Raw genomic sequence first — 15,312 nt, 5'->3', positions numbered from 1 at the left:
GACCTAGACTGACTAGAACCACAAGCTCTGTTGAATTCAGTATTCTGTTGAGATACTCTAAGAAGGAAGAGCTATAACTTTAATGTGCATATCTCAAACATTTGGTTTTGCAAGAATTTGATGAAAAATCAAATTCCCTTGCCATTCGTAGGCACATATTTGTGCGTAAAACCTGTGTGATCATTTGTTACAGAATTCATGCTTGTATACGTAAAATTTCGAATTTATTGTATCAATTGTATTCAAATTAATATGCTGTTCTTTTTAACTTTCTATTCATCAAAGAATCCACAAAAAAAAACTTTTTATTACAATTAACTTTTGAAATTATTAGTAAATGAGACCCAATGTGAGACCTTTTTTGATATCTCCTGTGAAACTCTAGAGTGTATCCTTAAGTGAACAGGCATAGCTAAATTCTCCATTCACTCTCCATGTAATCTCACTGCAGTCTAGGAGAAACAATTGAGATTTTAAAGTGATCTCATTTGTGATTTTCCTGTGGGAAAGTGCTTCCTTTCATCATTACTCTCCAGCACCGCTGCGCAAACCCTTATTGCCTTGGAAATAGCAGTTATAGCTAATTAAATTCTTTTTCTAGCTGTCCTGTCCAGGGGAGCCAGGCACACAAGAAAGCACAACTATAATCAAGAGAGTGTTGTAACACTTGTCCAGTGGACATGTCCTGTGATCTGATGAGATCTGCACCCCATGCGCAAGCCACCATCTCTGGGATGCTGCTGAAGAATGATAATGGGTGGCCATGTTTAACCCCTCTGAGGTAACAGCTAGAGACAATGTGTTGGACTTTGAACATCTGTTTGAGGTTTAGAGCACATAAGAGATGTCACATCTACAACTGTGCCATTTCAGAAGGGAGCCGACACGCATGTCCCACAAGGCTAGTCTATGGCTGCAAAGAATATTTGATGATGCTCAGGGGAGGGTCATTAGCATTTGAGAAGGTATTTGCAATCACTGCTGTGTTGCTCTACAACAGCACAATTATTTTGTTCAGAAGAATGGCTCAGAATCCTTTCGAATAAATGCAACTGGTGTGTTTTCGCTGGGCACCTGCAAATTGTGCACAAGAGGCTAAATTAGCACTCAATGAAATCACAAATAAAGAGAACATTTATGAACACAATGAGGATATACAAAGGCATCTCTTTGAAGAGACTGATACCCCTTTCACTCCCACTAGTAGAAGTGGAAAAGCAATATGGCGGTTTGAAGAAAACGCTGTGACATCACAATGGCCTCATTGTGGCTAATTAATAATTTAATTTAAAATCTCCACCCTGAGGTTGTTCCCTCATCTACAACAACAGCAGGTTATTAGTTGTACGATGGCAGTAAGTTAATTACATTTCATAATTCGCATGTTCATAAACGCTCTCTTATTAGTGAACAGTAAACATAAGTGCTGCGCTTGTTCACAGCATGTCTTTAATGAATTTTCATAAATAACATACAGTAAAACACTCAATGGATATGACTCAAAAGTATTATAAGGGATTGTAGCTAAATGTAAAGGGTATGGGTATGGTATAGGTGAAGGTTTGGCTATAGTATGGGCCAGTTGGCCCCTAATGGTAGATGCCATACTGGTTTACAAAAAATTGATACCTCCATTGATTTTCATTTAAACAGTAATATACTCTGAAAGAAAACATTTTTTTGCAAACACCATACATGTAACAGTACATCAGTAATGTTTATATTTACACTGCTGTTCAAGAGTTTGGGGTCAATAAGATTCTTTTTTTCAAGAAATTTTATTCAACTAGGATGCATTAAAATGATCAAAAAGTGATAGTAAAGAAATACATTTATAATGTTACAAAAGATTTCTATTTTAAATAAATGCTTTTTGCTATGTTAAATGTTTTTAAAATTTTCTGTTCATCAGAGAATCCAAAAAAAATGTACAGTTTCCAATAAAATATTAAGCAGCACAACTGTTTTCAACATTGATAGTAATAATAAATGTTTCTTGAGCACCAAATCAGCATATTAGCATGATTTCTGAAGGATCATGTGACACTGAAGACTGGAGTAATGATGCTGAAGTTACATTTTAAAATATATTAAAATAGAAATAATATTAAATTGTAATAATATTTCACAGCGTTACTGTTTTTATTGTATTTTTGATCAAATAAATGCACCCTTGATGTTGGTAAGCACAGGAGACTGCAAACTTTTGAACAGAACAAACATTTGCCACAAAACCAGAGGCCACCGCTATTATACATTTTACCAACTCTGTACTTTGTGTCAGCTTGCAAATTGTAGGTTGTCTAGAATTATGCCCAAGTCGGATAAGATAACCCAGTTTTCTCTATGCAATGCGAAATAGGACAGAAGTAAAACTAACAACTATACTTTAGGATGACTCCTATATCAGCTGAATTTCTAAGATAGGTCCTAGGCAAATTTTTCAGTCCATCCCTGCACTATGGTGTGCTCTCGCATGCATTACACGCCTCTCTTGGGTGACAAGTCCTTCCTCCAAACTGAAGTCTTTAAATTGTCAGCACTTGAAGGCTATTGGCGGGTCGTACCTCATCCAAAAGAGAATGTCATGATCAGCAGACTCCCTAAACACCAAGTCCATGAACAACTCTCTACATGTCAAGTCAAGTCAAGTCACCTTTATTTAAATAGCGCTTTATGCAATGCAGATTGCTTCAAAGCAGCTTTACAGTGATAACAAGAAAATGTTGCATTTCGGCTGAAGTTATGTCAGTGTTGCTTCAGTCCCGTTGTAAAGATCATCAATTATTAAATTAGTTAATTTAATCTATAAAGCTAATCTGCAAAATATATCATCCTCCAGCTCAGTTCAGTTCTTCTAATACAGCAGCATCAGTACAGTAAGATCAATAATATAGGTTGTTTGCGGTGACGTGGTTCTGATGACGCGCAAAATTCAGATGGAGGGCAGGAAGTGAAAAAAAGAATGGACGAGATGGAGTAAAGTCCGTACTGGGCTGGTTTAGAAAGCTATAAACAGAAAATCACAACATATGTTGGACCCGATCCTTATGTTATGAAAAGGAGCACTTTTTCTATACCGAATTTGAAGACTTGCCTGCCATCTAGACGGTAGATATAGAGAATGTGAAGCTGCTGTCACGCCGTGTTGAGTTCTGGTCTGGCTTGTTTATATCGCGCTGCATTTCTGTTAGTGAGTTTAGGGTAGTATTTTGATTTTCTTTCGTAATTGTGAAAACTGTCACCATTGTAGGTCATTCATGCTGCATCTAGAATTGCCAGAGGAACTCACATCGTTCGTGTGATACACTTTTCCGCCTTTTCGACGTGCAAAAACACAGGTTGAGGAGGTGACGGTAAGACGCTGGATAGCAAATCTAGTAATAATGTCACGGATTAAACCCACTGCCTATCATCCAATAAAATAATCACATTGCTGACTGTTTTTGAAATTTCTGTATTTTGTTTGGTTTAATAATTAACATTACATTTGCGAGTAGGATTTTTCCTCGGCTTGTGACAGCTGACTTAGTTATATTGTGTACTAAGGCCGATGGAAAATGAAAAGTTTTTTGGCTAGCGATATGGCTTGGAACTATTCTCTCATTCCTGCGTAATGATCGAGGAACTTTGCTGCCATACCATGGGTGCAGCGGCGCAATGATATTACTGCTGCATCCATGGTACGGCAGCAAAGTTCCTTGATTATTACGCAGGAATGAGAGAATAGTCCCTAGCCATATCAGTCTAGAAAATCGCAACTTTTCCTTTTACGTTGGTCTTAGTACACGATGTAACTATACACATCACAACATGTAAATAAGAAAATGTTGGCGTTATTTTGTCACTTATTGAGCAGTTAGCTAGCTGGAGCCGTTTACCTCCAGTCTTTGTGCTAAGCTAGGCTAGCGGTAGGTGCGTCAGACAGAGTTATGGCACGCACGGAGAAGAGAATGGTACGTATGGACTTATCTAACTCTATGGGATACAGTGAATAAGCTAAAATCCCAAAAAGTCGGTGTGTTCCTTTAAAGTAGTTCCTTTAAAGTAAGTAGTAAAACCCCCACACAATTACCAAAATGTAAAACCCCTGTTTTAGTGCAGTGGTTGATTGACAGGTGGGAACGCATCAGATTAGCGTGTACACTACAAATGCAATGTGGTCACATGCATTTACGACTACCTCTAAATGTGTCGAATCACTGGAAAGAATCTTTATAACAAGCTCAAAGATAGCAAAGGCTTTAGTTTGAGCCACAGTGTGCATATTATGAATCTATTGGGGATATATTAGGAGTATATAAATGGATAAAAACTTTGGAATTTATACATCCACGCTGGCAAGACAAATCACTGCATTCCCCTGTCAGTGATGGAGGAGAGAAAGAACTAAATTGCCTAAATGGCTATCTCCATTGTATGCTGCCTCGCATGGCAGCTGCGTATATTAAATGACAATCATGTGTAAATCAATGGCTTCAGGCTGAAGATATATGGAAAAGCAACCTAAAAACGTCAATAAGACAGTCAGTTGATCTTTGGCCGTAACTAGCCGTGAACGTGCCTGTGCATTGGCCGCATTCAGTGGGAGGAAGCACTTTAGATATAAAACAAAGAATCCCCTGACACATGCCAATGATCCCTGTGTTTATTGGGTTCAAATCCTGCTGCATGGGCACTAAATGAAGTAAGACCTGCCTGGCGGCCCAACATTAATTACCATGTGTATGCTTTCCTGTCTCCTGAAGAATGAAAAAGCAATGAGCTACCATTAATTTCGCCTGGTCTCTCCTAACCAGTAACGGTTCTCAGAGTCGAATCAAACGACTATCGTTTTGACATGCCAATAAAATGCAACATTTAAAATGCACACAAAATGATCAATAACAAAGCGCATTTGAAGAGCTGTAGCACATAGTGGTTTTATGACGTAGATGTATGTAAACCATGCAAAGTTCACATTTACATGTAACTGGAAGTATATACTCACATCCTTGCGACATACAGTTTCAAATTTATGCACGTGATGTATTATTCAACAAAAGAAGACACAAAGGTCCCTGTGAGTTAAAACAGCCCCGACATTTATCTCAGCACAGAGTGCTTTAGAATGACTTAATGTACCGCTGAAGAAAGTCTCCCGAGAGTAAGCTTTCAAAACGTTGCTTCATTTGATACAGCGACATCCTGAGATGAAAAGCGAGTAAACACATTTAAATGCAGCAGCGAGTGCTCAAGAGAAACAGGATTATTATATATATATAACTCAATGCAGGTCTGCAATGGGATTTTTCAACGGAGTCAACAGAGTGGCAAATTATCCCCTCTCTCGGTTCACCATCTTAAATTGTACCACAAACCGATCTCAAATCCGATTTGTTTTTTTTTTCTCCCATTTTTGCTCTTCAAATCAAGTGAGTGTTGCATGATGACAGCTGTGATTGGAATTACAATGGTTCAGTACAAAAAGATATTTGTTATCGGATTCAGTAAAGTGATTACTCCAGTAGAATGCACATTTTTTTTTATGGAACATATGCTGTGAAAAAACTCCATATTGTAATTTGTCAGAGGAACAGTTAAGGCACGACTGCATGATGCACTAATGATATTATTTAACATCATTGTCATTACCAAACCACATTAAGAGTGCTCATTTTTTACCCGCTGAACTAATTGTGATCTGAATAATATTTAGAGCTTATCTTCTGCTCCAGATATTGAATAAACCAATTTAAAAAGAGGAGCACTTTAGTATTCAATAATGTACCCTGCTCCAGGTGAGCTGATGCTTGACATACTACAGACTGACCTTATCCGCCATGATCATGGACGAGCCCCCATGGATCCCCAGGATGGGTATCAAAGTCTGAGAGGAAATAAAATCCAAAATCTGGGCGATGGCTTCCTGGTCTGTGCCGTCCCCAAACACCACCCCATGGATTTTAGTCCCAGACATGAGATCGCACACATGGGTGATGATGCTTTTGGGGTCTGTTTCATTCACCAGCAGGGTCACCACGTTGACGTCAATGGGGTCATCTTTGCTCCACAGAGCCCGTATATCTCGATCGGAGATGTAGCGTGTTTGACCCAGGATCACGGCAATGTTCAGTATGGGCACTTTCTCTGCCGCATGTGAGAAGCTGATGAGGGTAAGGAGAGCTGGAAGAGTCAGAAGAACCAACCTGGAAAGCCCCATAGTGCTCGACTTCATTCCCTGTACAACAAAAACACACACACAAACAGACGCTGTTTTTGATATAATGCCTTTGGAGATTTACAAAACACACCATGTAATACACTGCTAGGAGTTTCTTCTTAAAGATGAAACACAAAATGACTCCAGGTATCTAAATCTTATACAACACTGCTTAATACTTACTTTAGTTCAGAATTGCATTACCAACTATACCTATTGGATAGCTACATACATTACACACACAATTGCATCCAGTGGAGTTACACAACGGCGAGGAGCGCAGGATTTTATCATCTCATTTTGGAATTTAGGCAATGAATAACTAGCAATGAGCAAATGATGAATATTACATGTGACACTGGATCTGAGCAGCAAGCAGGGCAGAAGAGAGTGGAGCTGACATCATCACATGAAGAGTCTTGGACTGACTGAGCGGAGGAAGCTCGCAGGCCCTCCGCTACTGTGGCCAGCATGTAAACGCAAACAGATGCATTGTAAAGCAAGGCATAAAACTGCAGAGAAACAACATATGGTGCAGGGGCTGTTGAAGCTTGCGATTCTCATGAAGAATAATGCATCATATCACCATTATTAAAGACAAATGAATGAGCAAGCGAGATCTATCAGAGTCGGCTGATAAGAATTCAGTAGAGAAAAGGAAACATGAATGGTTGGTTTGTTTCAAGGCGGTTGAGCAGAAATTGGTGAAAATATCAAGCTTTGTGTGATTTGATCTAGACTTGTCCCAAGAGATTAATCAAGAGATGTGATGCATTTTTGGCGTAGGCCTACATGCATTCAGACTAGATCATATTTAGCTTTTTTATTTGGGTAAATATAGCTGAATATCCTTTTTTAAGTTATTGTATGTCTTTAATCACTGTTTTAAATCAATACCTGGCATTTGTCCAACACAGTTACTGTGCCATCATGTTTTTTTTTTTATACAAGCAAAAATTTGCCATGTGCATCCTTTAAACATACTGGAAAACAAATCTTCAGAGGAATATGATTATGAGCAACGTGACAAACATTAATAAATGTGGCTGGAAACCAGGTCTTCTGACGATTACATTTAACATTTATATGGAATTTTAATGTAATTAATTCGAGAGGGGTGGGAAGGGGGGGGGGGGGGGCATAATGTGTGAAGATATTGCTGTTTGCGTGAAAAACTGACCTGAGTTGGTATTTTAGGCAAATGCGCTATCAATGTTCTTACAACGTGACAGAGATCTTAACATGGGGAATATATCTAGATGAATATTACTTTTGATACCTCATTAATTTCCTCAAAACGACCATTATGCAAGGGCGCCCCCTATTGACGAGACTCGTTCTCAGCTGGAACCTCAGTGCGCTATACCTACGACACCACAACATTCAATGGGAAAGTATAGTATTATACGCGTCAGAACTTTACAACAGGGGCAACTAAGAAGGTTGAAAATATCCATTATTTAACGAAAAGGAAACAAAGACGAAATGACCACTCCATATGCTCAATTAAAAATAAAATGAGCGTTGTTTTAAAAGAAAAGTAGGCTAGCTGTGTTATACGAAGTTGGATCAACAACTGGACCAAAATCCGCATTCATCCGTTACATAGCAAAGGAAACATAGACAAGTGTAAAATCGTGTAAAACCTTGTCAAATGACAAATGTATCTTTTCTGTTCTTTTTTTAATCTTTTTCTCGTTCATTATAATAAACGAGTTCCCTCTTTTTTTCCAGTAAAAACGATGCGCACTCCTGAGGGAAAATCCTCCGATCTGGTGCTCACATGATCATGACACGAGTTTTCTTACAGGTAAAACAAGCGCGTGCTGTTGAACATAACTCGATAAAATCCAACGCACTGTTAAAAAGCCTACGTCCTAACATTATAATCCCCCTTTCATCCTTTTATGCCATTTTTTAAGATGCGTGGATCCCTAATGATGCGGGAAAAGCCACGTCTTCCTGCATCAAATTCATTTCAGTGTAACTGAATGGGGAGACTGATTTTTAAAAACGTGTATGTTCATTCTCCATTGCCCTATAGACACCACGTCGTAGCTAATGAACCACGCGGATTTTAGCAAAGAGAGAGAGAAAGAACATACTCACAGCATCCTTCTTCCACAAAGCTCCAAAGATGTTGAATGGGATGACATTGCAACAGTCCTCCTCCTCTTACCAGCCAGGTTGGAAATATGGATAATTATTCCCCACCGACGAATCCTTTAAGTTTAACCACAGAACCATATGAATCAAATTAATCCAGTGGTTTGCATGTTTATGAATTATCCATGACTCTTCCTCGACGAATAGAACCGCGAGACTCGCACGTTGGTAACTGAATCCGCAAGAAATTGGGATTGAATCTTCAAGCAGGACCACAGGACAGTCTCACGGTCCTCTTTCCCCACAGCCTCTCTGGAACTGAGGGATGCCGTCAGTAACACATCCTTAAGGTGAAAATGAGAATTACACCCTGTTTCAGAGCAAGGCTCCCCCTAAGAAGAAAACAGTTTTCAGTGCAACTGTCTTCAAATCTTGTCAGTTGGTCATCGTCGGTCTCAAACATCCGAGCGTTTAAATCAATGTCATTCCAACCGTCACTTGTAGGCTACATAATCGTAAAAGTTATAATACACAAAATGTTCATTAACTTGGTAATACTCTGATGTGGATTAGCCTACCGTGGCTCGGTTTGTGGAGCTTTAACCTGTCGCTGCGTGATTCTTCTGCTTTTTCAGTGGTCCAACTCATTTCGGTGAGGGATTGCCTCTCGGTGACGTACAGAGGCAAACTTCACTGCGGAAACCACTGAGCTCATCATTTCCATGTACAGTGAGCGCTGCTCGGACACCAGCGCAGATGCTGCTCCATCACACATCCTACATTATACTCATCTGAACGTTCACAATATGATACATGGTCTATTCGAGGCGTTTCTACATCATTCGTTCACCAATATAGGCTACCTTTCGATGAGATGAGGGACCCTCGTGCGTTTTATCTCAGCTCGTTATAAACCCTCAACACGCACTTATGCGTTTATCCTCATGTTTTCAGGTCTAGATGCATACATAAGACAAATCGTGTTAAATGTAAATAAAAAAGTCAAAAATGCAGTGACAATGTGTCAGGTAGGCTATTCAGGGATGACATATTGGCCATAACCTTAATTAACTAACTAATAAAAAGCAGAAACATAAAACACCCTAATGAACATAGCATATTATAAGAAAATGATATAGTGCTTAACAAATGTATTAGACCACCACCTAATCAGGTATGTGCCACAGCTGCCCTAAACTAACAGTATTGGTGATTACCAAAATCATTTGTGTTTCTGTAATGGTTAATACACCGGTGTGTAAACTCTTTAGTCACAGTTAGCCAAGTCAAAGTCCGGACTTGAATCCTATTGAACAAATTTGGGATTTTGTGGATTCAAAGATAGATCGTACAAAAATTTCACCAAAAGCAAGTCTTTGGGATGACAGGTATACATTTGTTAAGCCCTATATACAGTCATTTGAAAATGTTAGGACACCCTATTAAATTCCATGGTTTTCTGTATCAGGACAGGATAAAAAAAAATCTGGTCCTTGGCAGGACTTAATTTGGAACAGTGTCATTATTTATTTAGCAAAAATAAAGCCAAAATGGAAAAGCCATGGGTGGCAAAGTTAGGACACTCTTACTGTTAACATAGGAATTAAGAGGGTAAGTAACGGTCAGGCACTGCTAATCAAACTCCTTTGATTAACTGAGCACCAGCAAATGTGACCATCTCTAAAAAAGCTGAAGTTCTGGCAGGTGGCTGGTCTGGAGCATTCAGATGTGTTGTCACGGTTGGTGTGAGTGAAAAGGAGCGAGGACTCAATTGCAGTAGGAAATGGGTTTATTTTAGTGGTGTGCATAGATACATTTTTTTAATCTAGATTAATCTCACTGTAATCTTGGAATTAATCTAGATTAAAATGGCTCATTTGAATTCTGCCGAAGGCATTCAGAATATGTGTGCTCGTAAGTGATCGTTTGTCTTTTTGTAGTTTGAATAATAAATAACTTCTGTCCCTTTAAGACCTGACGCACGCATGGATCCCACTGTTCCTGTGAGCTGGTTACGACTGTGTTTACGTTAAAACTCACCAAGATGGGCATTGAGGCATTTTTGAGTGTATTTGACCATTAATAAACTGGAAAAAGGAGCTCATTTTTGCACTTGTATGTCAGAGGTGGCTTTATTACGGTATGTGTGTGTGCGCTTCAGATGCGAGCGCGGTATCTGCGGGAATTAGTAGAATTAACGTTATGTGCAGCCCCGCGCGAAATTCAGACCGGTCACACCAATACTAACACGCTGTCATGAGGGGAAAATCCAACAGAACAACCGTTCGCAATGTTCAGAGGGTTAACCGGACTGAATGAGAGGAGGCGGGTGCGTGTCAACTCGCTGTCGGCCGGAGAGGAGAGCGCAGCTGATATCGATACTGTAGAAAATGAATATTGTATCGTTTCAGATATTTCAGTATCGATACATATCGAAATATGGATATTTTTGACAACACTAGTAGGCATACACACAGGTTCGAAGACTCGTTCTCTCGCCCCTACAGTGCAATTCGGCTAGGTTTACATCCACACTAAACGATCAAGGTGAAAGTCATCATAGCGTGCGTAGTATAGACCCAGCTCCCAACCCAATTTTGAGAATAGATTAACGGCGATATTTTTTTTATCGCCCGATAAGAGTCTCACGTTAACGCAGCACGTTAACACCGATAACGGCCCACCACTAGTTTATTTACAAAAAATATAAACAAAACACACACAAGGGGGAAAACCAAACTTAACCAAAGACAAAATACCAGGGTCAGGAACATGAAGCAGGGAACAGGAGACATCAAACACAGAACAGAAGTCAACGATCCAGCACAGGACTGCAAACACAAGAGGATTAAATAGGGAACAAACAAGGTAATGAGGTGGGACAAAGTAACCAATAATCAGATAACAGGAGTGGTGGGGTCAAGACAACAGACAGGAGAGCACATGACACAAGGAACACATGAAGAGCCATGTGCTCAAACCAAACATGATAAACACAAGCACATGGCCAGAAATGACAAATACAAGACATGTGCTTGTATAAGACAAGACAGACATGCGACATGTGTGTTAACACGATGCCAAGGAGGAAAGACATCAGAGCAATGATCTTAGAGAAGCAATTGTTGCTGCCATCAATCTGCGAAGGCTATTTCCAAACATTTTGAAGTCTGTCATTCTACAGAGAGGAAGATTATTCACAAGTGAAAGAAATGCAAAACAGATAACAATCTTCCCAGGAGTGGACGTCTCAGCAAATACACCCCAAAGATCAGACTGTGTAATGCTCCGAAAAATAGCAGACAACCCAAAAACTACACCTCACACTCTACAGGCCTCACGTTAAATGTTAAAGTTCATGACAGTACAATTAGAAAAAGACAGGTCAATTATGGCATGTTTGGAAGGGTTGCCAGGAGAAAGCCTCTTCTCTCTAAAAAAAAACATGGCAGCACGGCCATGACTTCTTGAACAATGTCCTTTGGACAAACGAGATTTAAAGTGGAGCTGTTTGGCCATGATGAACAGCGTTTGGTTTGGTGAAAACCAAAAGAGCATATCAGCACACCAGAGGTGGACAGTAACTAAGTACATTTACTTGAGTACTGTACTTAAGTACACTTTTTGAGTATCTGTACTTTCCTTGAGTAGTATTTTTTCTGGAAACGTATGACTTTTACTTCATTACATTTGAAAGACAAATATCGTACTTTTTACTCCACTACATTTCTATCAAGGCCCTCGAAGTAGAAAGTCGTAGCCGCTTTGAAAGTCAGTGGATGATTTGTTTTCTTCTTTAAAATTTGATTTGTTTGTTTTTTGCAGACAGCCTATCAGTAATCACTCTTTTAGGATCACATGAAGTTCAATGATTTCTAAGTATTTTTTGAACACCAATCAATTGATGGCAAAATAGAAGGCGGCAGTTCCAAGACGCAGTGCGAGAAACCATGGTCATACTGAGAAGTTACAATTCAGAAGAGCAGACGTGGATAAGTCTGAAAGTGCACACAGAAAGCTGCCTCTCAGACGCCAGACCACAAGTACGGAATTTAGTCTATTGAATCTACTAAAATCTTATTATAGTCCATTAAAACTAGACTAAAACTAGACTAAAACTAAAAAAATGCAGATGCCTAAAATGTTCTAGTCAAAAGGCTGACTAAAACTAAATCAAAATTTGCTGTCAAAATTAACACTGGTATGAAGTATGATCGGTCAAATGATTTTTATAGATTTACCCACCAAGTTGCCATAGCCTTGTGGATAGAGCGCTAACGCATAGGTAATGTTCCACAATGATGTTAGTTAGCATGCTAAAGCGTAGTTGGGCTAATAATGTTAACTGAAGTCCTTTCAGATATATCTGAAAAATCCTGTCAAATAAACACAATGTAGAAACCTTTCTTTTCTAGTATGATTTTGACCTTGATAAGAGCTTTGTAACTTTTAAGCAAGTATTTAAATGAGTTCAAGATATGCTTGCATGGAACAGCGTGCATTCATACAACAATGCAACAATAATAAAATAGTGCGTTTACTTTTACTTTTTTGATACTTAAGTACTTTTAAAAGCAAGTACTTCTGTACTTTTACTTAAGTAAAAATCTATCTTTACAACTTTCACTTGTAATGGAGTAATATTTAACCAATAGTACTTTTACTTTTACTCAAGTAATGGAGTTGTGTACTTTGTCCACCTCTGCAGCACACCTTATACAAAAAGTTAAGCATGCTGGTGGAGGGGTGATGATTTTGGGTTTGTTTTTTAGCCACATGACCTCATAGAGTCGACCATGAAATCCTCCACAAAGTATTCTAGAGTCAAATGTGAGACCATCTGTCCAACAGCTAAAGCTTGGCTCATTGGGACATGCAACCGGACAATGATCTGAAGATCACCAGCAAATCTACAACAGAATGGCTGAAAAAGAAAATAATTAAAGGTGTTGCAATGGCCCAGTCGAAGTCCAGACCTCACCCTGACTGACCTGCTGTGACAAGAGCTGTGCATAAACAAATGCCCGCAAACTGAAGCAACGCTGTAAAGAAGAGCAGAATGATGTGTGAGACTGATAAATCAAATTATTACTTCAAGTTATTGCTGCTAAAAGTGGATCTACAGGCAATTGAATGTCCTAACTTTGTCACCCATGGTTTTTCCATCTTGACTTTATTTTTGCTAAATAAATTATGACACAGCACTAGAGGATATTTTATTATGTCCTGATACAGAATGGAATTCAATAGGGTGTCCAACATTTTCACATGACTGTATATATATATATATATATATATATATATATATATATATATATATATATATATATATATATATATATATATATATATATATATATATATATATATATATATATATATATAAAGTAAAATTATTGTCCATAAAAAGTGTAGTAGCCTATACAATGTTAAGGCTACTTACAGTTACAAACAATTAACATGGTTTTACTTTGCATATTAGGGATGCAACAATACAGTTAGTCCATGGTTCAATACATACCTCGGTTTTTAACCTCGGTTTTCGGTTCGGTTCGGTTCGGTTCGGTTCTGATGGCTTGTCACATACATTTTTTGTTATTCTATTCTTAGGCGACAGGAACAGCAAGAGGTTACGGAGAAAAAAGACTATTTTATATTGATATACTTTTTCTTTATTTTACTTAAAAGAATTGAAAAACCTACCTTAAACTTAAAACTTTACTTTAAAAAAAACCTTGTATTCCTAGTGTATTGTATAATATAAAATAAATAAATATATATAAAGATTTACACTGGCAGCTCAGAGCTGTACAGCGGCATTAAAGCGTGAAATTGTATGAATGAATGTAAAAATAAAACACTACATAGACTTCACTATAAAATATACATTCTTAGCTACTGTATTAGTTTTTCAGTCAAGAGCAGTGAGGGTTTTTTTCTTTGTCTTTTGTTGTTGTATTAACATTAAAGGGATAGTTCATTCAAAAATGAAAATTCTGTCATCGAGAAATAAATAAAGGTTTGAAACAATATTAGAGTGAGTAAATAATGAGATAATTTTAGAGGTGAACTGTCCCTTTAAGACCAGCGTGTTCACTAGGCTGCGCTGCTTTCAATTTAAGACCTGCGTGCACCTAATATACAGACACACGCGATTTTACTTTCACTTTAAACATAACCGACTGTGTTTATGTTAACCTTGTGTGTATTTGACAGTATTAGCGCAGTAAGAGGACTATTTAGTCCTGTAATCACGTGTTTGACAGGCGTTTAGTGCGCGCGCTCAGAAAAGCGCATGTTAAAACCGCGCATGTGAATGAACCGGCAAGGCTTTAAAACGCATGCAAATAAGAACTTTCGTGATTGTGAATAACTATAGTGTTCCGTGAGTATAACTCTACCACTAACATGTGATGTGAATGTATGTCGCGTTGTTCAATTGGGATGGAGGCAAATTATAAAATTTGTAGAAAAATAATTAATTAAATGCAAAACCGAAAAAAACGCAATTCACAAGCGCGTATTGAACCGTGAATGCCGTACCGAACGGTTCAATATTATATTGAGAATTGTGGCATCCACCCTATTACATATAATTACAACATATACACATAGTGAAGGCAAACAATACCTCAAAAGTTGGTAAATGTGGCAAAGTTTCTAAATATGATTCTTGACAGTGATCATATTTCTTGATTCTCGGATGTTCCATTCAAGAAATGCACTCAAACAGCACCATATGATAATATGCTACCTCTCTATTTTACCATCATAACCCCCTCTGAATCATTTCAGGAAACGTGACTTACACATACAATATTTAAACTACGCATTCAAAACACAGGCATGACTCATAGGAAAGCTCTTTGTGTGATGTCACCAGATTCCGTGGGAAGGACTCAAGCTCAAGCTCATGGAAGATTATCAGAGTCAGAACACTTACACAGTCAGCCCCCAACTCTCATTATGCTCTTGGACAGAAGGAAATGGCCATTTTCTCATTT

The 15,312-nt window shown here is 38.4% G+C and overlaps 1 protein-coding gene across 1 annotated transcript in view; it reads right to left on the bottom strand.

Annotated features, from left to right (window-relative positions):
- The window catches only part of grin2aa (glutamate receptor, ionotropic, N-methyl D-aspartate 2A, a), a gene marked incomplete at its 5' end in the record, with an annotated part of 173,218 nt that extends 164,135 nt beyond the window's left edge, over positions 1-9,083 (bottom strand). Inside the window, 3 exons of the mRNA XM_079810610.1 lie at positions 5,813-6,220; positions 8,533-8,652; positions 8,988-9,083. Coding sequence (XP_079666736.1) covers positions 5,813-6,220; positions 8,533-8,652; positions 8,988-9,083 — 624 coding nt within the window. The remainder of the gene's footprint in view (positions 1-5,812; positions 6,221-8,532; positions 8,653-8,987) is intronic.
- Positions 9,084-15,312: the final 6,229 nt, after the last annotated feature.

Source organism: Gobio gobio, assembly GCF_949357685.1.
Source record: "Gobio gobio genome assembly, chromosome: 1".
Lineage (NCBI taxonomy): Eukaryota > Metazoa > Chordata > Actinopteri > Cypriniformes > Gobionidae > Gobio > Gobio gobio.
This window is presented reverse-complemented; position numbering and strand designations above follow the sequence as displayed.